Genomic DNA, 26276 nt, shown 5'->3' with positions numbered 1-26276 from the left:
ATAATTTGGAGGTGTAGTGTATTTCTATTTGATTGGTGGTTGTTCATATTGTTCAAAAAAGTCATTGGTTACCTAGCATAGAAAAAGTATAGGTAGACAATAATTTTTGTAAACAATAGAATCAATAAAGTAAAAACACATTATACTCTTAAATTATCCATCTAAATCTAATATTAAAATAATCATCCGTACACCTAATAAATTGAACATTTATGGTTCATATTGTTTAAAAAATCATTCTTTACCTACCATTCCCCTTTAAATAATCCTCTATCTTCAGTACTCTGTTTGATGTCCCTTAGCTTTATGCAGACACTTGAAGTGTATTTTGGTAAGAAAAATAAATGAGAAGGTAATTAAATTTCATACATGAGTAGTTTTATGTGCATATATGTATAACTAAAATTCATCTAAAAAAAATTCTCCTCTCCATATATATCAAATGCATAACATCTCTTCCCAATACTTCTCCAACGGCGTCCAGATAGGGAAACCTATATTTAGAGAACATACTCAACATTCTCCTCCCCCATGCACATATACAGCTTCATCAATTCAAGCAATATTAATTAATTAAACCAAAATTAGGACAATAACAAATTAATTTTAATTTATTGGTGCAAATAGTTACACGTGTTAGGCTAATAAGCTACTAATCCACCTAGTAAGTTCTCATCAAGCTAGAAAAATGCATCAAATCAACTCTCAATTTAGAAAAAAATACAACAACCAATCCTCACTTACTCATCAACCAACAAGAACAATCAATTATTCCTCAACTATCAAAACAACAATTAACCCTAATGAATCTTAGAAACTCAACCAATAACAACCCAAACGTAGGTAATAATATCATCATGCATGCCGCATGCAGAAATATGCCACCAAAACCAACACCAAAATCAAAACCATAACCATTCAATTGCCTCATTATTATTCTTCCATTTTTTTCCGACCAAAATAAGTGTTTCTTAAAATGTCCAAATTTGATCCATACAGCCATATTGGAGTTGCTCTAAATCCAGACGGTACCCTCACCCGGAACTTAAACTATCCAACGGTTGAGGCGAATCTAGAACCTTCTCCGGGAAGTTCTACCGTCTCAAAAGACATAACCATTAACCATGAAAACAAAACATGGGTTAGAATCTTCCGACCAACGAAACTTCCTTCCAATGACAACACCGTTGCAAGGTTACCAATCTTTATCTTCTTCCACAACGGTGGATTCATCCACTTTACACCGGCAAGCAACAATGTCCACGGAAACTGCTCGCAAATTGCGAGCGAAATCCCGGCCATTGTTGTCTCGGTTGGATTTCGTCTCTCGCCGGAGAACCGGCTCCCGGTGGCGTACTATGATGGCTGCGACGCCGTTTTGTGGGTGAAGGAACAAGTGGCTGACCCTAATGGGGAACAATGGCTAAGGGATTATGGTGATCCTTCAAGATGTTACCTCTATGGGGTTGGATGTGGTGGCAACATTGTTTTCAACACCGCAATTCTTCTTCTAGAAGAGGTATTAATCCTATATATCATTTCATATCTTTATTATGAATCAATAGCATGAAATAAGAATGTGAATTTCTTAGGTTATCCATGAACCAATGTGAATTTTTGTAGTATTCCTATTTATGTTGTGACACATTAGTAACATGAGTTTTATTTTTCAAACTTAAAATTTAAAAATTTACTTTTTTTTTTAACTATCGAAAACAAATTTGATTATTCATCTATTGTATGTTTGATTATATTACTATGACAGGATTAATTATTCTAATAGTTGATTATTTAACTGAAAGATGTATAAATCAATATATATATAAAGTGACAAATTTAAGGATGAACGATTTTAATATATATTGGTCAGTATTTTTAGTTCAGCAGTTTAATATACTTCTAATCAATATTTTTAAATATTATTGGCTAATTGCTAGTAAAAAATAATAGAATATACTAATCCAATAGTATTACTCATATATAAATATACATAAATATATGATAACTACTCAAATGAAGATGTTAAAAATATTTTTTTTATAAAGATATTTGCATTAAAAGTGTAATTTTTTATTTAGTCATATTTTAAATAAAGATAATATCTTTATAATATATCAAAATCAATTAAATCCTATAATCATTATCTATTAATCATCTAATAAAAAAATATCTTTACATAAAGACAATTATAAAATCTTCATTATAATATTCACCTAAATATATAATAATATCAAATTTAATATCTGATTTTTAGTATACATAAAAATATTTTTGTTTCACATTAAATTCTTATCAAATTTCTTGTATTTATACTATAATATTGGATCTTGACTAAAGATTTTCCTAATTATCAATATTTAATTTGCTTTTCTTCAATATGAAATTCAAAACAGAATTTGGATCCTCTAAGAATTGGTGGTATCATCATGAATCAACCAATGTTCGGTGGGGTAAAAAGGACAGCCTCGGAGCTTAAGTTTGCAACAGATCAATTGTTACCATTGCCAGTGTTGGATTTGTGTTGGGAACTTGCTCTGCCCAAAGAAACTAACCGTGACCATAGATATTGTAACCCTATGATAAAAGGGCCACACTTTGAAAATGTTAAGAAGTTGGGTAGGTGTCTTGTTATTGGGTTTGGTGGTGACATTATGGTTGACAAGCAACAAGAGTTTGTGACCATGTTGGTTAAATGTGGGGTTCAAGTGGAAGCAAGGTTTGATCAATTAGGGTTCCATAGTATTGATATGGTAGACCCTCTGAGGTTTAGTGCGGTTATGAATATTGTCAAGGAGTTTATCCTTTAATTTGATGAGTTTTAACTAATGCTTTTTTATTAATTAGTGGAGTTAATTATTATTCATCATATATGGTACTTGATTTTGATTATTATTAGTGCATGGTTGGTGTAAAGCTAGAATGGATTAGTTGTATTAGCGGAATCAAATTCTTAAAAAAAAAACGTATATACTTTTCACAAAATAATGTAATTTCTTAGAATCTTACTTTATAAATGATATTTCCAACAGAATATCTCTTACTCTAAAACTAAATTTTTTAGTAACGTGAAAACATTATGCAAATTACAAATAAAGTTCGAATATTATAATTAATTTAGTATATTGACAACCATTTATATGTTGTTGGAATTTCTGATGATATTTTTTAACTTGTTGTGAAGCTTTATGTATAAGTCACTATGTAATAATATATACACTACTAAATGTATTCTCGAGTAAATATAACTAGGAGAATATTCACTACTTTTATATATTAAATTAAGGTTAAAAAAATTAGAAAATTTCTAACCATATGCTTGTGTGTATAATATTATAAAATTATTTATTTTAAAAATTTAAATTGATAGAATAAAAAGAGACACATAAATAATTATAAAAAAATTTATACTATATTATAAAACTATTTTTTTTAAATTTAAATTATAATTTTATCTCTAACCTGTAATTTGCTAGATTGGGGTCATGTGAGTGTATGACAATGTGCTATATATATATGTCTTTGTGTCCAATGTTCTTGTCATCAACGCCCAACACAGCTAATGTGTATAATAATCATTTGCATTGGATTTTCGCTTAACCCTTTAAGGTAAGGAAACAAAATAAAGTGAAAACTCAACCGCATTACTTTTTTTTTTTTTTCACATGAAATTGATAATCCTTAGATTGATATTTAATTAAATCTATCAAATCATTTAATGATTTTCGATTATCAACTTCACATAAAGATAATTATACTTGAATTATCACCAACAACAAAGCATGCATGCTAGGCACATAGGATAATCAGAACCCCTTCGAACTACTATGTTCTACCTTTGTTGTCCACAAATATGCGTTTCTGTGTAGCAATAAGCAGTAATAGCGTTCTGAATGGCTCAACTTACATATCATCCAAACAACGTACAACTAAATTAAATTACGTAGCTCAATGAAATATATCATGTACTACTTTTTAGGAACCAAAAAAGAGAAAAATTCTCAACTACACAGTCAAAAATTAAAGAACTAAAGTTAAAGTATATGAAACGATCAAATAATATTGTCACATGCAAATCTAATCAAATCTTCGTACTTTACTCTGAACATTGTACATTTTACGTAACGTCTTCGTTACGATGTCCAAATGTAATAATATATAGTCTTGTGACTTATGAGTACTAATATAATTAAGGTGTTTACTACAGTACGATGATAAATTCATACGTATCAATACATTTAAAATATAGACAAGTAATAACAAGCCATGTGGAATTTATTTTCCACGTCAGCATTTAATTTTTTTTTAAATATATATTATATCACCACTTTTACTAATATACCCCTTTAATTAAATAAAAATAAAAATATTTTTTATTTAATTTTATAAAAAGTCTTAAACATCCTTACTTTATTTGATTAGACAAAAATATCCCTTTTAACTCAATCAAATGTTAGAATTCAATTAATCCTAATTTTATAGTTTCAATTAATTTAAACAACAAAACAAAAACATATTAAAAAAACAAAAATCAATCGTTCTTCGTCTTCTCCAATTTCCCTAATCATTCATCCCCCTCTGAAGCAAAGAAAAACATATAAAAAAAAAATAAAAAATCAATCTATTCTTCATCTTCTCCTAATATCATTCGTGCCCCCCTCCCCTCTGAAGCACACCAAAACGGCAAAATCCTAACAATAATTGACTGCATTGATCTCGGTAGTTAGCCACCCACAAAATTTAAAGAACCTAAAGGAGAAGGAATGCTAAACCACTCAACTAGACAAACGCTGCGTCTTTCTCCTCTATAGAAGTTCTTTGAATGCTCTTTTGCCCTCAATTCTTGAAAAGCTTCTCAGTATGAGAAAAATGAAATTATTGTCAACTAGAGAAGAAAAAATTTCACAGTGGCTGATTTGGATCCAAAGGGCAGGTTTAAAATTTAGAATAGAACTAAAACAATAACAAAGTAAGAACCAAAGGTAAACGTATACTGACAGCAGTATTTATTGAAATAAGCTATGCCATGCATACCCAAGCTCACGGGCAAAAGGCAATACAAAGCCACCCAGGCAAAGGTCTACATGGAGACAAATACAAAAAGCTTGATGTCAATTGACCAAGTTCCTACAAAAGAAAGTTTCACATTATCAGCGTTATAAAATTCATCAATAAAGTTGAAGTTATGTTCACTTTTCAGCAATTAGATCAAAATAAAATAGTAACAAAGAACTTACTTCAATGGGGTCAATTATTCCATGAGGAAACCCTGGCGCAGATCTAACAATCTGTATTATCATATGAATGTCAGTTACACTTAATAGCCTAAAGAATTGAGGGCGAAGGCACATTCAAAGAAATTCTATAGAGGAGAAAGACGCAGCGTTTACCCAATTGAGTGGTTTAGCCTTCCTTTTCTTTTAGGTTCTTTAAATTTCGTGAGTGGCTAGCAACCGAGATCAATGCAGTCAATTATTGTTAGGGTTTTGTTGTTTTAGTGTGCTTCAGAGGGGAGGGACACGAATGATATTAAGAGAAGATGAATAACATATTGATTTTTTATTTTTTTGATATGTTTTTCTTTGCTTCAGAGGAGGATGAATGATTAGGGGAATTGGAGAAGACGAAGAACGATTGATTTTTGTTTTTTTTAATATGTTTTTGTTTTGTTGTTTAAATTAATTGAAACTATAAAATTAGGATTAATTGAATTCTAAAATTTGATTGATTTAAAAGGGTATTTTTGTCTAATCAAATAAAATAAAGATGTTTAAGATTTTTTATAAAATTAAATAAAAAATATATTTTTATTTTTATTTAATTAAAGGGGTATATTAGTAAAAGTGTTGATATAATATATATTTAAAAAAGAAAAATTAAATACTGACATAGAAAATAAATTCCACATAACTTATTACTATTTGTCCATATTTTAAACGTATCAGTATGTATGAATTTAACATCGCACCGTAGCAAACACCTATAATAATTAAGCACCAGCTATAAAAGCATATCCATCCAAGACAGCATTCACCTTTAACCTTATGCAGCCAAAGTTAATATTCTATTCAATTCCTTCATCAATATCTATTAATATATAGAGTTCCATATATAGGTATATTACCATATATATGACCAACCAGCTGGCTGATAATAATAATAATTATACTTATGCCCATTTTATAACACAATATTATCTCTTTAATCTTTATTGCCATTCACACTTATATCTTTATTTTTAGTTTTTGTTAGTACATTTTTACATTAAGTTTCCTTCACCTCCTAACAATATATAATGGATCTCGCTAGGGAGACAATGGACTATTTGTACAATGTATATAATGGGCTATTGAGTTACAAAATGAACATTTCCCATACTATCTAGAATAACCATCTAAGTACTAATTTTGAGGTTCACCAAGACTCAAACTCTTGACCTTTCGGATCTAACGCTCTAATATCATGCATGATATCACTCATCCCAAAAACTTCAACTAATAGAAAAAGATAACACTAATGATTATATCTCTAATACTCTCTAAACTTCCATTGTACACATTGTATAAATATTTCATTGGCTCGTCATACTTTCTCATATATAATATATAATAGTAAACAACAACTCATGAAAACTTTAGTAATTTAACTAGAATTCCATACATTTTTTATTCATAGCGAGTCTATCACATACATCACGTTAACATGTTAACAAATCAAATCACAAAGTAGATTTAGAAGTAGCTGCATGAATGAAACCTTTGATCTTTTCACCCAAAGCCTTTGCTTTCTCAGGATCAAATAACTCCACAGCATGGAACCCATCGTCCGCAAAATGAGCAACCACGTGCACCCCACGTGCCTTCAACAGCCCAACTAACTCCCTCTGCTTGTCCACCAAAGGATCCCCGCCGTACCCGTTCACAAAACACATCGGTAGCCGTCCGATCTTTTCTCCGTGAACCGCATCCGCAGCCGTCGGATTGCAATACTCGTGATCGCGGTCAGCCCCCTCGGGCAGCGACAACGCCCACATAAGGTCATTTGCGGGCAGGGGCAGAATCCGATCGTTGACCCAGCGAAGCTCCGAGTTTGACCTCTGGGTCCCACTAAAATAAGGAACGTTCATTAACATCCCTCGAATATTCAACGGCGAGAGATCAAGGTCGAGTGCACGTAGACCTGCGAAGTACACTATATTTCCACCAGCGCTGCTTCCCATTAAGAAGGTTTTATCAAAATCGACGTAGTCGCGGAGCCATGGGTCAGATTGGGCCGGGTTTTGTGCCTGGGCATGGGCCCATTTAATGGCATCGATTGCGTCATCGTATGCAGCTGGGAGACGGTGCTCCGGCGCGAGGCGATAGTCGACGGAGGCAACGACGGCGGGGAGGGAGGCGGATAGGGAGTTGCAGGAGTGGTGGAAGAAGATCGTGGAAGGGTGGTAGAGGATGAAGCCGCCTCCGTGGAGGTAGATGAGGAGGGGGATCTTTGACGGCGGAGGAGGGTGGGGAAGGTAGAGGCGGAGGGAGGTGTGTGTGGCTGGATTGAGTGGGAGGTCCTTGGAGATGGCTTGTTGTTCTTCAGGTGGCGCGTGGGGTTCTACGACGGGGCAGGGAGGAACGGAGGGAACTTGGTAGTTTCGAGTGAGAGAAGCACCATCGGGATTGAGCTTAATTTTGAGGAATTCATAAGGGTCAATGGTGGAAGAAGGTGTTTCAGACATTGTTGATGAGAATTAGAAGTAATGTGATGTAACTTCCCTCCGTGTTTGTGTGGTGCATGTTATGGTGTTGTGGCTGATTTATTGTGGTGATAGTAACCGCTAACTACTACTGTATTTGCTTTTTTCATTTCTTTAAAAAAATTGACATATATTTTACTTTATTTTATACTAAAAAGTAAAAACGATACATAGTAAATAGGTTTTATTTTTTATAATTAAAATTTTTAAAATAATTACTAAATAAAAAGGTTTAAAAACACTGATTTGTAATGCTTACGTATGTTGAGTCAATCAATTAATATATTTAATTATCATTTTATATTTACAATCAAAATAATATGAAAACTATAGGATCCAGAGGTTAAATTATTTTTGTTTTGCCAATGACTAATAGCTCAAATGGCATAATCTCCCCATACTCAATTAAAAAATTGCGGGTTCGAGTCTCCTATCTTTGGTAAAAAAAAAAATTTGTTTTATTGTTTTTAAGTATCTCTATTTTCTTAGTTGGCATCCTTTGGGTAATTTTTTTTGAAGAATAATGCTAGGTAGACAAAAAAAAAAAAATAGACAGAACTTGTCTTATTTTAAATAATAAAATATGACCAAGTGAGAAGTTAAAATGATAGATCCATTTTATCAAATAATACAAAAGAGTTTATATATAGAAATTATAGATATTAATTAATAAAATATATAAAATATTTTTTTAATTAACCCATTAATGTTTATGTAAGTGATGAATGATTTGGTAAATTCTATATTATCAAATTATATTTTTTTTTCCGAATAATTTCAAGATGATAAGTGATTAATTTGATTTTTTTTTGTAGTATTTTTCAGTTCGATAAGTTAAGGACCACTAATTTATTGCGGTGCTAAACTCCATTTAAGGATTTATAATTGGCCAATAAATTTTTATATGCACATAGTAGAATTCGAACTCCTAATACTTACTTAAATAAACTAGTAAGCTAATTACTAAACCAATCCAACTTATTTTTATATTTAAAATGAAATTTGAATTCATAATACTTCAGTTAAGAGACTAAGTGATGAGCAATCCGACAAATTAAATGTTTTTCATTGTCGATTAATAGTTTATAAAGCATGTATACATTAAATAAAAAAAATACCTTGTTCAAATTGTAACATGTATTAATAGTACTAAATGGTGTATCATATTGATTTGTATACAAAGGTTGTTGGTTGTCATTTATATTACCTACTTTCATTTATTGGCCGAAAAATTTTAATGTAGATTGCTTTTTAGAGTTACGCGTCGAGGTGGGTCTGGAGGATGATATATTTAGTTGTGATAGTTCCAATGTTTTCGCTAATAGCGATATTATTTATTTTTATTTTTTTAAAATTATATATCTCGCATATAGTGAGTTAGAGATATTGTAATCTAATTATGGTGGTCTGGCTATAGGTAGGTGTTCATACCCTGACCCAATAAACAGGGTCCAGGACCCAAGCAAAGACGCCCAACCCAAAGGGTTGACCCTCTCCCCAGTACCAGCCTTCATCCCAAAAGTCGGTACTGAACACGACCTGTTCCTGGGAAGTCGGATACGAGGGTCAGCTGGCAGATAACACTCATTTAAATGAGTAACTGCCCCTAGAAACTCTCTAACCACTTCATAGAGCCATATCTTAACTCCCCTAAGATATGGGAACGGTTATCCACCTAAAAAGGTGGCACTACTCCAGCGGTGGTTATTGGTTCACCACTATAAATACCCTGACACCCCTCAGGTATCACTAAGTTCCAATATACATTCTAACCTGCTCCCACTCTTGCTAACTTAAGCATCGGAGTGTCTTTGCAAGTACCACCCCCCATTCTTTCTCACGCACAAGTCGGACGGAGGAACACCGAGTACCAGGTCCACTCGATAGCCACCTCCCTCACACGTTTGGGCCAACCTACGCCATCCGACCCATTAATCTCCGGTTACCCACCGTAACATTGGCGCCGTTGCCAGGGACCCGAGAGATCAACCAGTGATGGCGGATAGATCCCCTGAAGAGGGTCATGTGGAAACAGATTTCGAACAAGAGAACTTGAACACTGGAAACAATGAGGCAGATCAGACCCTCCACCAGGAAGCCAATGATCAACATAGGGAAGGCACCTCCGGAATCAAAAATCCGAAGGTGAACTCCTCGGAGGGGCGCGAATCAGAAAAAGAAGGACCCTCCCACACTAGTGAGCTTATGGGATTAATCCATAGCCGCCTCGAGCAGCTAGAACAGGAGCGGGAACGACAAAAGGAAGCCGAAAAGAACCTAAAAGAGGAGATGGAGCGACGAAAAGAGTTAGAAAGAAAACTCTTAAAATTGGAATCCTCCCTCAAAGGTCGGAGTTCCCACGGCGAGAGAGAAGATTCTCCCTTAGGAGAGAAAGATCCTTTTAGCGAGGACATAATGAGAGCAAAAGTTCCAAGAAACTTTAGAAGCCCCGATATGGACCTCTACGACGGGACCACTGATCCAAAGCATCATCTGAGCAACTTTAAAAGTCGGATGTATCTGACTGACGCTTCTGACGCTACGCGATGCAAAGCTTTCCCGACAACCTTATCAAAAGCAGCGATGAAGTGGTTCGACAGCCTCCCTCCGAGGTCAATTACCAGTTTTAAAGACCTCTCAAGAAAGTTCTTGATGAGGTTCTCCATCCAGAAGGACAAAGTAAAGCATGCACCAAGTCTCCTGGGAATAAAACAGGAGGTCGGGGAGTCCTTACGGGCCTATATGGAAAGGTTCAACAAAGCATGTTTGGAGATTCAAGACCTGCCCGCCGAAGCAGTCATCATGGGGCTAGTCAATGGTCTTAGAGAAGGCCCCTTCTCACAGTCCATATCAAAAAGACACCCCGCCTCTTTAAATGATGTACAGGAAAGAGCCGAAAAGTACATCAATATGGAAGAAAACGCTAGGCTAAGAGACCCGAGTCTCCGACCCGGGCACCCTCCCTCAACGAAAGAGAGGGAGAGGGAAGTTAAGAAGAAGGAAGAACTCGGCCTCGATAGGCCAAGAAAATATCACTCTTATACTCCACTGAAAGTTCCTGTAGTGGATGTATACAGAGAAATTTGCAATACCGAAAGGCTGCCCCCTCCCAGGCCCATTAAAAATAAAAGAGGAGGGAGCCGCGGTGATTACTGTGAGTACCATAAAATATATGGGCACTCCACAAACGACTGTTACGACCTTAAAAATGTGATAGAAAAACTGGCCAGAGAAGGTCGGCTTGACAAATATCTCATAGAAAGGTCGGACAGTCATGGAAAAAGAAAGCGAGATGATATGGATAAAAGAGACCCACCACCACAAACTCCGGAGAGACATATCCATATGATCTCAGGAGGGTTTGCGGGAGGGGGACTCACAAAATCCTCTCGTAAAAGACATCTCAAGAGAGTTTACCAGGTCGAAGAGGGGTCCTCCGACCTCCCAACCATTTCATTCACAAAGGAAGATGGGCGAGGAATAATCCCTGGGCACGACGACCCAGTAGTAATCACCATGATCCTGGCAAATGCCCATCTACACAGAACACTAGTAGACCAAGGAAGCTCGGCGGACATCCTCTTCAAGCCCGCTTTCGACAAACTAGGATTAGATGAGAAAGAGTTAAGAGCCTACCCCGACACCTTGTACGGGTTAGGCGACACGCCAATAAAGCCACTAGGATTTTTGCCCCTCCACACCACCTTTGGAAAGGGGGAGAAGACAAAGACTCTGAATATAGACTTTATAGTCATCGACGTGGGGTCGGCCTATAATGCTTTAATCGGCAGAGCTACCCTTAATCGACTCGGAGCGGTGGTATCGACACCCCACCTTTGCATGAAATTCCCGACCTCAGCAGGGATAGCAACGGTGAGGGGAGATCAGAAGCTAGCAAGGAAATGCTACAATGAAAGCCTAAACCTGAGAGGAAAAGGCAAAGAAGTTCACACAATAGAGCTCGGTGGAGCAAGGATTAAAGAAGAGCTGCGACCCCAGCCCGGGGGAAAAACCGAGGAGATTCAGGTCGGCGAAGAGGAAGGAAAAAACACTCACATAGGAGCCAACCTAAGGGAAACCCTAAGGCAAGGGTTGACCAAGCTTCTAAGAGATAATTCCGATCTCTTCGCCTGGAAGGCCTCCGACATGCCTGGGATAGACCCCGAGCTCATGTCCCACAAGCTTTCGGTCTACTCGGGATCTCGACCCATACAACAACAAAGACGCAAGCTCGGCCCGGAGCGAGCTCTAATAGTAGAGGAGCAAGTACAAGCGCTCCTAGAAGCCGGTTTCATCAGAGAAGTCAAGTATCCAACATGGCTAGCCAATGTAGTGCTAGTCAAAAAACAAAATGGTAAATGGAGAATGTGCGTCGACTATACCGACTTAAATAAGGCATGTCCTAAGGACCCTTATCCACTACCAAGCATTGACGCCCTAGTAGACTCTAGCTCGGGGTATCAATACTTGTCGTTCATGGACGCCTACTCAGGATATAACCAAATCCCGATGTATGAACCAGACCAGGAAAAAACATCATTCATCACGCCCAGAGCTAACTTTTGCTATGTGGTCATGCCATTTGGATTGAAAAATGCAGGGGCCACATATCAGAGGCTGATGAATAAGGTGTTTGCCCCTCACTTAGGGAGCTTAATGGAAGCATACGTCGACGATATGCTGGTAAAGACCAAGAAGGAAGTCGACCTCTTATCTGACCTCTCACAAGTCTTTGACACCATAAGGTTGCACGGGATGAGACTAAATCCTGCAAAGTGCGCCTTCGCAGTGGAGGCAGGAAAATTTCTAGGATTCATGCTAACACAAAGAGGGATCGAAGCCAATCCCGACAAGTGTAGAGCTATCCTAGAGATGAAAAGCCCGACTTGTTTGAGAGAGGTCCAACAGCTGAATGGCCGACTAGCAGCTCTCTCCAGATTTTTGGCAGGATCAGCACTAAGATCCATTCCACTGTTCTCCCTATTGAGAAAGGGGCACCAGTTTGAGTGGACTCCCGAATGCGAGGAGGCGTTCCAGGAGTTCAAAAAGTTTTTGAGCCAACCTCCTATTTTGACCCGACCTATAACCGGAAAAGACCTCGTCCTATACCTATCCGTGGAAGACAAGGCTGTCTCAGCAGCCTTGATAAGAGAAGACGAGGTCGGTCAACACCCAATCTATTTCATCAGTAAAGTTCTACAGGGCCCTGAGCTAAGGTATCACAAATTAGAGAAGTTTGCCTACTCCTTAGTAATAGCCTCTCGAAGGCTACGGCCTTACTTTCAAGCTCACACAATAAGAGTCCGAACGAACCAACCCATGAAGCAAATCCTCCAAAAGACGGATGTTGCAGGAAGAATGGTTCAATGGGCAATAGAGCTCTCCGAATTCGACTTGAAGTACGAAACTCGGACGGCGATTAAAGCCCAGTGCCTCGCCGACTTCATTGCGGAATATGCAGGGGATCAAGAGGATAAACCAACTACTTGGGAACTCTACGTGGATGGATCCTCCAATAAAACAGGAAGCGGCGCAGGCATAATATTGGTAGACGAAAGGGGAACCCAGATAGAGGTCTCCCTCAAGTTTGAGTTCCTAGCTTCAAATAATCAGGCAGAATATGAAGCCTTGATCGCAGGATTAAAGCTGGCAGAAGAAGTCGGTGCTACCAAGGTAATGGTATACAGTGACTCTCAAGTGGTGACCTCCCAAATAAGTGGAGAATATCAGGCAAAAGACCCAAATATGAAGAAATACTTGGAAAAAACTCTGGAGCACTTCGGGCGTTTTGCAGAAACCGAGGTCACGCACATAACTCGGGACCTAAATAGCAGAGCAGACGCCCTATCCAAGTTAGCAAGTACCAAGCTAGGGGAAATAACAGAAGCCTGATCCAAGAAACTCTCCAGGAACCTTCAGTGGTAAAAATGGAAGACAAACAAGAAGCCTTTGAAGTGGTCGGATTAAACCTCGGATGGATGAACCCCTTGGTCGAATACCTGAAATTCGACATCCTCCCCAAGGAGGAAAAGGAGGCAAAGAAAATCCGAAGGGAAGCGCAACACTATACCTTGGTGAAAAATATTCTCTATAGAAGAGGGATATCGACACCATTGTTAAAGTGTGTGCCGACCTCAAGAGCCACTGAGGTATTAGAGGAGGTACACAGTGGAATCTGCGGGAACCATCTCGGAGCAAGATCGTTAGCCAGAAAGGTGATCCGAGCTGGATTCTACTGGCCAACCTTGCAGAAAGATGCCACAGACTTTGTGAAAAAATGCCAACCGTGTCAAATGCATGCAAATTTCCACGTGGCCCTCCCAGAGGAGCTCATCAGTGTCACCTCCCCATGGCCCTTTGCAAAATGGGAAATGGATTTGTTAGGTCCTTTTCCCCAGGCGCCAGGACAAGTTAAATACCTAATAGTGGGAATAGATTATTTCACAAAGTGGATAGAAGCAGAACCACTGGCCACCATCACTGCACAAAGAAGTCGGAGGTTCCTCTACAAAAACATAATCATAAGGTATGGGATACCTTATTCCATTACCACAGATAACGGAACCCAGTTCACCGACTCCACCTTTAGAAGCCTAGTAGCCAGTATGAACATCAAACACCAGTTCACCTCAGTGGAACACCCACAAGCCAATGGGCAAGCCGAAGCAGCCAACAAAGTCATACTGGCAGGGCTGAAGAAAAGATTACAAGACGCGAAAGGAGCTTGGGCTGAAGAGCTCCAACAAGTACTCTGGGCTTACAGAACAACCCCCCAATCCGCCACTGGAGAAACACCCTTCCGACTAGTTTATGGCGTAGAAGCCATGATCCCAATAGAGGTCAATGAGCAAAGCCCAAGAGTAATTTTCCACGACGAGATCGGGAATATACGGGGGCACAAAGAGGAGCTCGACTTGCTCCCCGAAATCCGAGAAGAAGCCCAGATAAGAGAAGCAGCGTTGAAGCAAAGGATGACCGCGAGATACAACAAAAAAGTCATTCGAAGGAGTTTCACCCCAGATGACTTGGTCCTAATCAGAAACGATATTGGAGTCAACAAATCAGAGGAAGGAAAGCTCGCTGCTAATTGGAAAGGGCCATACAAGATCAACGAGGTCTTAGGAAAGGGCTATTATAGGGTAACCGACTTCGACGGCAACGAGTTACCAAGGTCATGGCATGCTTGTAATATGAAAAGGTACTACAGCTAAAAGCGAACCCTACTCCCTGATGTACTCTTTTCCCAATTTCATGATTTTTTCCCAAAAGCAAAGGGTTTTTTCTGAAAAGGGTTTTTAATGAGGCATCATAGTAGGGGCTAAGGGAAAATAAATAATCAAAAGCCCTTATTAGCAATAAGTTACCTCTTCAATTAATAAAGATCTCTTTCATTTTAAATATCTCTCTTAAATTCCCTTTTTATTCTCTTTCTACGAAACGCGCCGATTTAAGCTCGACAAAACGTGAAAATCCCATGAACCGACCTAGATGGTCGTCAGGATAAAACGACGAGGTACAAGTTGGCGTAAAGAGGCTATAGAAGTCGATCATGATAAACTCGGGAGCAGTCCGACTCACAAGACGGAATGCGAAACCGAGTAAAATTAAAATGAATCGCAAAAGTAGCCTAAGTCACGAAAAACTCAATAAAACAAAATTGAGTACTAGGAATAACGAAAAGAGATAAGAAAAAACTAAGAAAAATAGTAAGGCTACCTTGAGGATCAAGGAAATTCAGAAAAGCAGGCAAGCCCCAAAGAAAAGGTTTTTTTCAGAAAAGATCAAAGAGGCAAAAGAACCACGAACAGAAAAAGCATGCGCGCATAAGGTAACTCAAAACCCTTATCCAAAAAGGGCATTTATTTAAAACGCTAAATTAAACTCTTATTAAAAAAGGGGCATCATAAATTGTTTTGTTTACGGCCTTAAAAGGCCAAAAATTGTTCAAACACCAACAAATAAATATAAAGAGTTTAAAGAGGGGGGGGGGGTCCACAGGCCGGACCCCCAATAGCCAAATCACTTCTTTGCAAGAAGAGTAGGAGGATCACCACCACCAAGACTAGGGGTTGGAGAGAAAGTCGGAGGAGCAGCAGAAGAACTCGGAGTGTCCTTAGAGCGAGGAGGGGACTCTATGATCCTCTGCCCCCGAGTCTTCAAATCAGACTCAGACTCCACCACGGGGACAGGAGGATCCACGATGGCACCATCAATGACAACCTTATCAGGGTCCAAAGGAGAAAGGTCCAAGTCAGGAGCAATAACTCCGACCTGCTCCTTGAAAACCCTCCAGGCCTCATCAGCACCATCCGTAATAGAGTCCTCCAACTCGGTATAGGCCTTCCGAGCATTCAGCAAGTCATTCTTTACAGACACAAGATCAACAAATAAACTGTTGTAGCTGGCTTGCGCTGCTTTCCTCAAATCCACCTCCATGTTGCATTGGGCTTGCAACTTCTGCCCCTTCTCCCGGAGGCTGTCCCTCTCCTCCTTCAGCTTGGCGACTTTCCCCTCCAACTCCCTCTCATGCTCCTGATATATACGAAGCCTACCCTCCAGCTCCTCGACCCTCGAGGTCGTCCCTAAAGAGCTGATAGGAGTCTTCTCAAATATATCCAAGAGTTTGCCACAAACCCCCGCCGTCTTGAGACTCTCCTCAACCACAGTGGTGAGGTAGTGCCGAACAGAAACATCATCCATACTCATACGAGCATGAGGATAGATGTTCTTTCGGACGAACGCAAGAGCGTCCGCCTCACCAGAAGCGCCAGACTCTAAGGTCTTGCGCTTCTTCAGCTCTGGTTTGGGAGTAGGTCAGACGGAAGGGGGTGGCAGAGAGGAAGCAGAGGAAGAAATCACAATAGGTTGGGAGGGAGTCCCAACATTCCGAGGAGGAGGAGAAGGAGAGACAACCACCCTAGCACCACCAGATCTGGCGCGAGACTTCGCCTTGGCTTCCTGAACCCTCTGGAAAGACTCTTGAGCATTTTTCTTTGCCATCTCTGCAAAAACAAATTGGTAGCTAAAAGTCAGACAAGTCGGTAAAAGAAATTGCAAGTCGGAAATAAGTGAAAAACGCAAAAAGCTACCTAGTTGTGACTGGACAAAGGCCGGCGACCCCTGGAGAAATTTTTTAGTATCCAAGTATGGGGCCCTCCCCCACACTTCTCGGAGGAACCCCACAATGGCCGCCTCCACCTCATCCAGGTCGTCCAGACCATATTTCTCGCAGGGAGAGGCCTCCAGCCAATATAAAGGAAATCGGGGAGAAGAATCATCATCCAGGAAAAAGGGGTGGTGACCCTCTACTGCTTGAACTTTGAAAAAATAGTTTTTGAAATCATGAAAGGATTCGTCAAAAAGGGTAAAAAGCCTCCGACCTTGAATGGCCCGGAAGGACACCCACTGTTGCTTATTATTTAACCCACTGAAGGGCTTGGTCATGTGGAAGAGATAGAAGAAAATCCTCAGAGAAGTCGGGAACTCTAAGGCCTGGCTGATAAATTGGTAAATTTTCAAAAAACCCCAAGAGTTGGGGTGAAGCTGGGTGGGAGCAACCCGGCAATGACGCAACACAGACATTTCAAACTCTGAAAAGGGGAGAAAAACGCCCAAACGAGTGACCATACTCTCATACATAAAAAAGAAATGAGGGGCCGTCTCGTCGGCCCTCCCGAAGCAAACCCGGTCTTCTGGACCCGGGACTACCAACTCGTACTTCGGCTCATCTTCTTCAGAAGTACAAATTCTATAGTGAGTACGAAGGTGGGTGATAAATTCAGTATCAACTGAGGGCTCCTCCCCTAGGACCGTAACATCAACCCACTGGGAGAGAGCATCTACGGAAGCCATTTTCTTTTCTTAAAAAGGGTGACAAGAAACCTACAAAAGAAAAGGAAAATCAACACACGGTCTCTAAGGGAAGGGGTACGGAACTAAAGCCTACAAACCAATCTACCTACAAGATAAAGGCACGCAAATAGAAAGCATGTTACAGAAGGGGAAAAAGCTAACCTTTAAGTCTGAAATCAAGACTGGAGGAAGTAAAAACCTTCGAAATGCAAGAAATGCAACACGAACGAATGCAGGGAAATTTTGAAAGATCGCAGAAACGAAACAACGAAAGAGAGGGAAAAGTATTTATAAGAACGTTAGGGGCATAATGGTAAAATGGGGGCAATCCTTAATAAAGGTGCACCGTTACCAAGGCCATTAAATCCCTACGCACACCCAACGGACACGACGCTTGATTAGACGTAACCGTCAGAACCGAAAGGTCAAACAAAAATCACGTCGGTTCTTAAACCATCACGTCGGTCCTCTCGCAAATCGGCCAAGACCCCGAGTTGAATACTCGAACCCAACTCTTAAAAAGAAATTGGGCTCGAGTAGGGGCACTGTTCATACCCTGGCCCAATAAATAGGGCCCAGGACCCAAGCAAAGACGCCCAACCCAAAGGGTTGACCCTCTCCCCAGTACCAGCCTTCATCCCAGAAGTCGGTACTGAACACGACCTGTTCCTGGGAAGTCGGATACGAGGGTCAGCTGGCAGATAACACTCATTTAAATGAGTAACTGCCCCTAGAAACTCTCTAACCACTTCATAGAGCCATATCTTAACTCCCCTAAGATATGGGAACGGTTATCCACCTAAAAAGGTGGCACTACTCCAGCGGTGGTTATTGGTTCACCACTATAAATACCCTGACACCCCTCAGGTATCACTAAGTTCCAATATACATTCTAACCTGCTCCCACTCTTGCTAACTTAAGCATCGGAGTGTCTTTGCAGGTACCACCCCCCATTCTTTCTCACGCACAAGTCGGACGGAGGAACACCGAGTACCAGGTCCACTCGATAGCCACCTCCCTCACACGTTTGGGCCAACCTACGCCATCCGGCCCATTAATCTCCGGTTACCCACCGTAACAGTAGGTATATGGTAAACTTTTGAAAGCGTAGAAAAATTCTCTAAAATTTAATTTTAAAGTGTTTGACAATATTTTTATTAGGAAAAGCGAGTTAGAGCGTTAAATTAATTTTCTTATAAAAGCGGCTAAAAATGATGAAAGATTCTTCTATGCAGCAAAAAGAGTGATAATTAATTAATAATTACATAACATTTTTGTGCGTAAGAAAAATTTCTGTAGTTTTAAAAATTTAAAGAACAATGGATAAAATTCGGAGATAAAAATTTTAATTTATTTCATATTCAGACTTTGGTGTAGAAGAAACATAACAAAATTTATGGTCTCTTTTTTCAGGATGGAATGTGGGAAACGAATCTGGATGTCCTTTACAGGGAATTTGAGTCATTTTTTAAAAATTTATTCCGCCAATTGAAAAATGTGGATTTGGAATGTCTTGGTGAAGTGCCGCTTTCTTCCCTAAATGAGGATACTTACTGTAATCTTATAGCGCCAATTACATTGGAGGATGTTAAGTCGGCTATTTTTAGTATGCATTCTATTAAGGCGTAAGATCCTGATAAGTTTCAGGCTTTCTTTTTAAGGGATTATTGGGAGATTATTGATTTTGATGTTTGGACTATGATTAGTCAAGCATTCTCTGGTATGGATATTGATCCGAGAATAATGAAAACTCTCCTGATTCTTATTTTGAAGGTAGAAGCCTCGATTTTCATGAAGGACTTTAGACCTATCAGTCTCTATAATGTGGTTTACAAAATTATAACAAAGGTCTTGGATAATAGACTTTGTTTTCATCTCACAGACATTGTTGGGCCCTTCAAGGAGGTTTTATTCCAGGAAGGAAAACTCCTGACAACATTATTATTGCGCAAGAAGTTATCCACTTTATGAAGAAAACAAAGTCGAAGAAAGGTACTTTAGCCTTTAAGATTGATATGGAGAAAGCCTATGACAGAGTTGATTAGAGATTTCTGAACATACCCTTGGGAGTTTTGGCTTTCCTACCCCTATAATCAATCTGATTATGCGTTGTGTCACTGCCTCGTCGTTGTCTATCCTGTAAAATGGGGAGAGATTAAATAGCTTCACTCATAGCTGGGGACTCAGACAAGGAGACCCAATGTCGCCATATCTGTTTGTGCTATGTATGGAAAGATTGTTCTGTTTTATTAATCATCAAGTTGATAGGGACTTGTCGAAGCCGGTTGTTGTTTTTAGAGGGGGTCCAAGAATTTCTCATTCGATGTTTGCCGATAATTTGTTTCTTTTCTGTAAAGCTGAAAAATGGCAAGTTCAAAATGTAATGGTTTTTTTGAATAACTGCATCTGGGATGAAGGTTAATGTGGAGAAATCTAAAGTGCTATGTTCTAAGAATGTCTCAACAATAAGAAAAGAGATTTTTATTAGGGTATCATCTATCAGATTTGTCAAGAACTTTGACAAGTATCTAGGGGTTACCCTTTGTCACTCTCAGGTGACACGAGCAACGTTCAATGATATTCTGGACAAGATTCGAGAGAGGCTAACCAGCTGAAAAGGAAAATTGCTTAACAAGGCGGAAAGACTATGTTGATCAATTCAGTAGTGGCTGCGATTCTTTCTTACCGCATGCAAGTATCTTTCTTTCTTAAAGGGATATCTAATAAGATAGAATCTATAATGCAGAGCTTTCTCTGGAAAGGTCAAGATGATAGTAGAGGCATGAATCTGTTTAGTTGGAAGGTGTTAGTGACCCCTAAGAAGGTTGGTGGTATGGGGATTCGAGATCCGTTTTGTGCTAATGTTGCTCTTCTTGAAAATATAGTTTGGTAATCTTTCATCACTCAAATAAGTTATGGGTTCAATTGTTGCGGAAAAATACCGTTCCTCTCTTGGAGACTATTTTAGTAGGTCTCGAGACAAAGACTTTTATGTTTGAAAGAGTATATGTAAAACATGGGATCTCTTGAAGGCTTTGTTTGGCGCATTAGGGATCTAAACCAGAACTTTCGATATTCTAATTGGAGAAAAGAGAGGCATCTTTGTCATAAAATGGATTATGTTCATATTTCTGATTCAGATTTTCGGATCTTTGATCTTTGGTCATCTGGACAGTGGCACCTTCAGAATATATATTCTCCTCTAAACCAGTTTTTGCAAAACAACATTCTTTTCTATATTCCGGATGTGCAAGCAAGTTCAATGGTAGGGTGGTTTTGGTGTGGTGCGACGTCAAATGTTTATGACTCTCGTAGTGATTACTTGCGGCTCAGTAAGAAGAAATTTGGTTGGGAGTACCAGGGGAATTGGCTTTGGCGTCAGCGTGTTCCGAAAAAACATAAATTCTTGATCTGGCTTTATCTTAGGGAGGCTCTGCCCACTGCTACTTTTTGTTTCAGGAGGTTATCTCACCGACGGACAGCTGTCGATGATGTTTTTCTGGTAAGAAACTGGTTGTTCATTGTATTCGGGACTATTCAAAAGCTCAGCTAGTTTGGCAGGCTTTGGAGATTTCTAATAAACCTCTAGATTTGATGAACCGGTTTTTGTTTCATAGCAAAGAATGCCATTTTAGATTCTTTTCTAGTCTATAGCGGATTTGGCGTTCTAGGAATAATGAGATATTTCATCCACACGAGTTTTGGCCACTGAATAAGGTGACTAGTATGACTTTGTTTTTGGAAAAGGGAGCTTTGAAATGTTTTTGAGTTGTAACGAATTTCTATCCCATCTACCATTAGTGGCTCATGAATTTTCTCCTCGGTAGCTACTTTTAAGATTAATTGTGATGCAAATTATCCTAGTATTGGTGATCGTGTTGGTTTTGCCTGTGTTAGCACTTAGCATAAATTAGAATGGAGGTTGGCAACGAGACTGTTTTAGAACGATTAAGAGTCGTAATATTCTGTAAGGAGAGTTATTTGCTATTTGGAGAGGATATCTTTTAGTTTGGAACTTTGGACAAAGAGATGCTATTTGTGAAATAGATTGTGTGGATGCCTTTACTGTTATCAATAATTTCTATAATAACTCTGATTTTGTTGATTCTTTGGTACTGAAAATTCAGGACATCATGTTTTAAAAATGACGTGTTGACCTCCAGTTGATCTTTGTGGCAGACATCATGGCAAAAGCGGCGACGAAGACTCATACTTACCAAGTAAAACTTTCGATTAGTTTAGAATTTGAGAGTAGCATTTAGCAAAACTGTCTTATTTCTTAAGCAGTTTCTTGTTTTTTATTTTTTTTTGTTTGTTCTGTATTTCTGTTATTACTTTTTAGTTAAAAAGATTATTATTATTTTTTTAATTTTTAAAAACTTTTTTACTAATAGCTTGATGAATAAAATTTAAGTTTTTAAACTAAAAACTCACTTCGTTAAGCATTATTAACAAATAAAATCAGTAATTAAACTATACGACTAAATACAGTGCAACAATAAAAATTAATTATATTAATGTTAATCATGTACAACAAAAATAATAATACTAACTACCCAAAAAAAAAATTATAAATTCTTTGATAATAATAAAAAAATTTGCATATTAAAAACTGTTTAAATGTGCAATAATATATTCTTTTAAATAAATTTATATTTCGTACCATTTTTGCACCTTAAATAAAAAATATATAATATTTCACATACTCATTTTATAAACCATCAAATTTATGTCATTTATTTTTTTTTAAAGATAAATGTTATTTTATTAATATAAAATAAAAGTGTTTCTATAAGGAAGTACAAAAGAATTGGGTATTCCCATTTATCACCAATTGTGACTGAAAGACTAAGAGCTTAAAGAAGAGTAAAGTAAGAGTAAAGAAAATTATCAGCATCTATCAGGTATGGCTCACGAGTTCACGCATTAAATTGCTGGCTTCTTTCACTATCTCTGGTGCCGGGCTTATTACCTTCTCAAAAACACACCGATTCCTCGCTTTCCAAGTGCTCCAACACAGCGCCGCTATGAGGAGGGTCTTTTGTCTACCGTCGAATTGAGCCGCTGCCCAGGATAAGACTTTTTGCCACCAATTGAAAAAGGTCTCTTCTTCTCTCATCCATAGGTCAGGGGTTATTAAGCTTAGACTCCATATTATTGAAGACAGGGGGCATTAGAACAAAGCATGAGAAATTGATTCAGCCTTCAACATGCATCTTGGACAAGTGGCAGGAGTGGATGCGAACCGGCTGTGAACTTGTTGCAACACCGGAAGCTTTTCATGAAGACTTTTTCATAGAAAAATCTTAATTTCATGTGGTAATTTCAACTCCCAAATGCTATTCCAGACTCTGTTGTGTATGTTCTGGGGTCTCAATGAAGTAGGAGAATGAAAGAATCCATAAACAATTTTGTATCCTGACCCAACTTCATATATACCATATTTTGTCCAGCACCAATTAACTTCATCCTCCTCTTCTGTTGGTTTGATTGAAAAAATTTTATTGCATATATCAATTGAAAAAATTGACTCAATCAGATTTCTATTCCAACTTCTATCAGGATTTAGTAACGCACTAACGTAATACACTTGCAGATTTGACAGGATTGTGAGTGCATTTTGAGGGACATTAAGGGGCACTGGTGGTGGGAGCCAGGGGTCATGGAAGATGCGAACATTAGTGCCAGAGCCTATTTTCCATACCAAGCCTTTCTCGATCACCATGCGCCTTCAAGAACACTTCTCCAACCCCACGATGGTACGCTTCCTATCTCTGCATGTAGGAAATCTGTATATCTGAAATATTTAGCTTTGAGCATTCTTGATAGAGTAGAATTAGGGTATTTCATTAGGCGCCAACATTGCTTGCCTAATAAAGCCAAATTTTGCGCCCTTAGGTCCTTGATTCCCAGCCCTCCATCTTTCTTCGGTCTCGTCATTGTGTCCCATTTAATCCAAACCATTCTTCGTTCTGCACCTTTTTGACCCACCAAAATTGCGAGAGCATGCTATGAATCTCAGTCAACAGCGTGTCTGGGAGCTTGAAACAAGAGAGTGTATAAATAGGAATCGCCTCCCCCACCGCTCTCAATAGCGTGTGCCTACCACCTGATGACAATAGACTTCTTTTCCAACCCATAATCTTCTTTTGAACTTTATCCTTGATAGCTCCAAAGGTTGCTTTCTTTGATTTTTGAACTACAGAGGGCAGTCCCAGGTATTTGTCTTGTGCTCCAATATGTTCAATATTTAGTGTCTGAGCAACTGCTAGTCTTGTGTTCTGAGGTGTGTTGTGACTGAAAAAGATAGCCGACTTATTCAAATTGACTTTTTGCCCACTGAAACCCTCATAGATCTCTAGCAATTCTAGAATACTTTGGCTTGTATTAGGTGCGCTCTTGCAAAAAGGATTGAATCATCAGCAAACAAAAGGTGATTAACTGTTTGGCATCTCCGACTAACTTGAACTCCTTGAATTAATCTGTTTTGCTCTGCCTTGTGTAGCAAGAAGGAAAGCCCTTCTGCACAAAAAAGAAAGAGATATGGAGATAGGGGGTCACCCTGTCGGATGCCCCTATTTGGCCTAAAATAGCTAAAAAGTTGACCTTCCACAATGACAGAGTAAGAAACAGTCGTTACCAATTCCTTAGTCCAGTTAATCCACTTAGCATCAAAGCCCAGCTTATCCATAATATACCATAAAAAATTCCATTCAACCCTATCATAAGCCTTGCTCATGTCTAGATTAATAGCCATCTCATGCTCTGCCCCACTTCTCTTATTTTTCAAATAGTGTATACATTCGTGGGCAATTAGAATATTATCTGAAATGAGTCTACCTTTGAGAAACGCACTCTGATTTGGGCTTATAATTTTATTCATAATACCTTGTAATCGGTGCACCATAACTTTAGAAATAATTTTATACATAGCTGAAGACAAACTGATTGGTCGTACCTGAGTCATATCACTGGCATCTGGCACCTTTGGAATTAAACAAATTTGAGTATGATTGAAGTTTTTTAGAATTCTGCCACTGTGAAAGAAACTTCTCACTGCCTTAAAAACGTCACCTCCAACTATATCCCAGAAAAAGTGAAAAAACTTAGCTGTAAACCCATCATCACCAGGAGCACTCTGAGTATGAACACTAAATATAGCTCTTTTGACTTCGTCCATAGTTACTGGCCTTTGGATCCTACGGTTCATGGAAGCTGTAACCTTAGGCTCCAAATCCTCTAAGTATGGATTCGGATCAGCCGAACAAGAAGAAGTAAAAATATCGCAAAAGTAGTCTTCAGCTACCTTTGCAATATCCTCAAGTTTCGATGCAATCTCATTGTCCCTCCCCACTAATCTCCAAATTCTGTTCCTTCGCATCCTTGATTGAAATTTCTGGTGAAAGAATCTAGTGTTCTGATCTCCTTCTTTTAGCCACTTGACTCTAGATTTTTCTCGCCAATAGCTCTCTTCTTTCAAATATGCCAGCTGTAACTTCTCCTCCAAACAGGTAACCTCCTCTCCCCTATTGATTCCAGCCACCCGCAACTCCTCTAGTTTAGCTTGAAGGTCCTCAATTTCTTTCTGGGAGTTTGCTTTGTGAGTTTTCTGCCATTGAACTAGTCTATGTCTACAAACTTTCAACTTTTGGCCCAAGGAGAACATAGCCGAGCCTACAACTTCCATTCTCCACACTTCACTGACAATTCTTATGACATCCTCTTCTCCACACCAACGTTCCTGGTATTTAAACCGCCTTTTACTATGCCAGCATTGAGGTTCAGTTTCCATCAAAATTGGAGCATGATCCGAGCCTGACTTTGTGAGCCTGTGCACCACTGCATTCGGAAACTTCAACTTCCATTCTATCCCAACTAAATAGAGGTCAAGCCTCTCCTTCACCAAATCCTCTCCTTGTCTTCGATTTGTCCACGTGAAAGGGCGCCCCACCATTCCAATATCCACTAATTAGTTACTATCAATAAAATTGGTGAATGTTGCAATGGTGGTTGCTGACTTTTGGCCTCCACCCTCCTTTTCCGCTTGACTTGTTATAGCATTAAAATCGCCTGCTATTACCACTTTTCCTTCCAGGTGTTGGCTCATTGTTGTAAGCTCCTCAAACTGCAAGGATCGAATTTGTTCCGAACAACTCAAATGGACACCAATGAACGCCCATACCTCACTGCTTCCGACTTCCTTAATTTCGGCTGCCACAAAGAATTCTCCACTACTAATAATTTGAACACTGATGCTATCCTTCCAAGCTAGCACAAGTCCTCCTGCCACTCCTGTTGGGTTAACAATATGCCAGTTTTCGTAGCCGCATACCCAAAATTTTGCTTCCACCTGTCGAGATTGGTTCTTTGTTTCACTTATAAACACAATCTCGGGGGAGTGGGATTTACAGATCCCTTTTAAGGTGTGAATTGTCAGGGGTCTCCCCAAACCCCAAAAATTCCAAACTATAGTTCTCATGGTGCCTTGGGTACCATTTGTATGCTGGCGCCCTCCACCATCTGTTCAACTGCATTTTCATCCTCTATTCTTGCTTTCTTTGTAGATCCTTCAGCTATACTACTCATCAACCTTTTTTTTTTGGTTCACTTTTAGTATCTGACTTTGCAGCACCTTGTCTTGCTAACCTTTTCCACTTTCTACCTTTCTCTGTGGTGAGACACTGC

The 26276-nt window shown here is 38.9% G+C and overlaps 3 protein-coding genes across 3 annotated transcripts; 1 reads left to right on the top strand and 2 right to left on the bottom strand.

The window, feature by feature from the left end:
* The first annotated feature begins 823 nt into the window (after nt 1-823).
* LOC107628634 (putative carboxylesterase 9) lies at nt 824-2807 on the top strand. The gene is made up of 2 exons (XM_016331265.3): nt 824-1519; nt 2394-2807. Exons 1-2 carry the CDS (start codon nt 977-979, stop codon nt 2805-2807), a joined length of 957 nt encoding a protein of 318 aa, XP_016186751.1. The 5' UTR covers nt 824-976.
* A 3823-nt stretch (nt 2808-6630) lies between these two features.
* Nucleotides 6631-7786, bottom strand: LOC107628555 (putative carboxylesterase 8). Its single transcript, XM_016331192.3, has one exon. The coding sequence runs from the start codon at nt 7718-7720 to the stop codon at nt 6716-6718; it is 1005 nt and encodes a 334-aa protein (XP_016186678.2). The 5' UTR covers nt 7721-7786; the 3' UTR covers nt 6631-6715.
* Nucleotides 7787-23527: 15741 nt separating this feature from the next.
* On the bottom strand, nt 23528-25545 carry LOC107627865 (uncharacterized). Its single transcript, XM_016330683.1, has 2 exons — nt 24550-25545; nt 23528-23989 (listed from the first exon to the last, which is right to left on the bottom strand). The coding sequence occupies exons 1-2, from the start codon at nt 25543-25545 to the stop codon at nt 23528-23530; spliced, it is 1458 nt and encodes a 485-aa protein (XP_016186169.1).
* Between the last annotated feature and the right edge of the window lie 731 nt (nt 25546-26276).

This window comes from Arachis ipaensis, chromosome B2, assembly GCF_059453495.1.
Source record: "Arachis ipaensis isolate K30076 ecotype BB chromosome B2, ASM5945349v1, whole genome shotgun sequence".
Taxonomy (NCBI): domain Eukaryota; kingdom Viridiplantae; phylum Streptophyta; class Magnoliopsida; order Fabales; family Fabaceae; genus Arachis; species Arachis ipaensis.
This window is presented reverse-complemented; position numbering and strand designations above follow the sequence as displayed.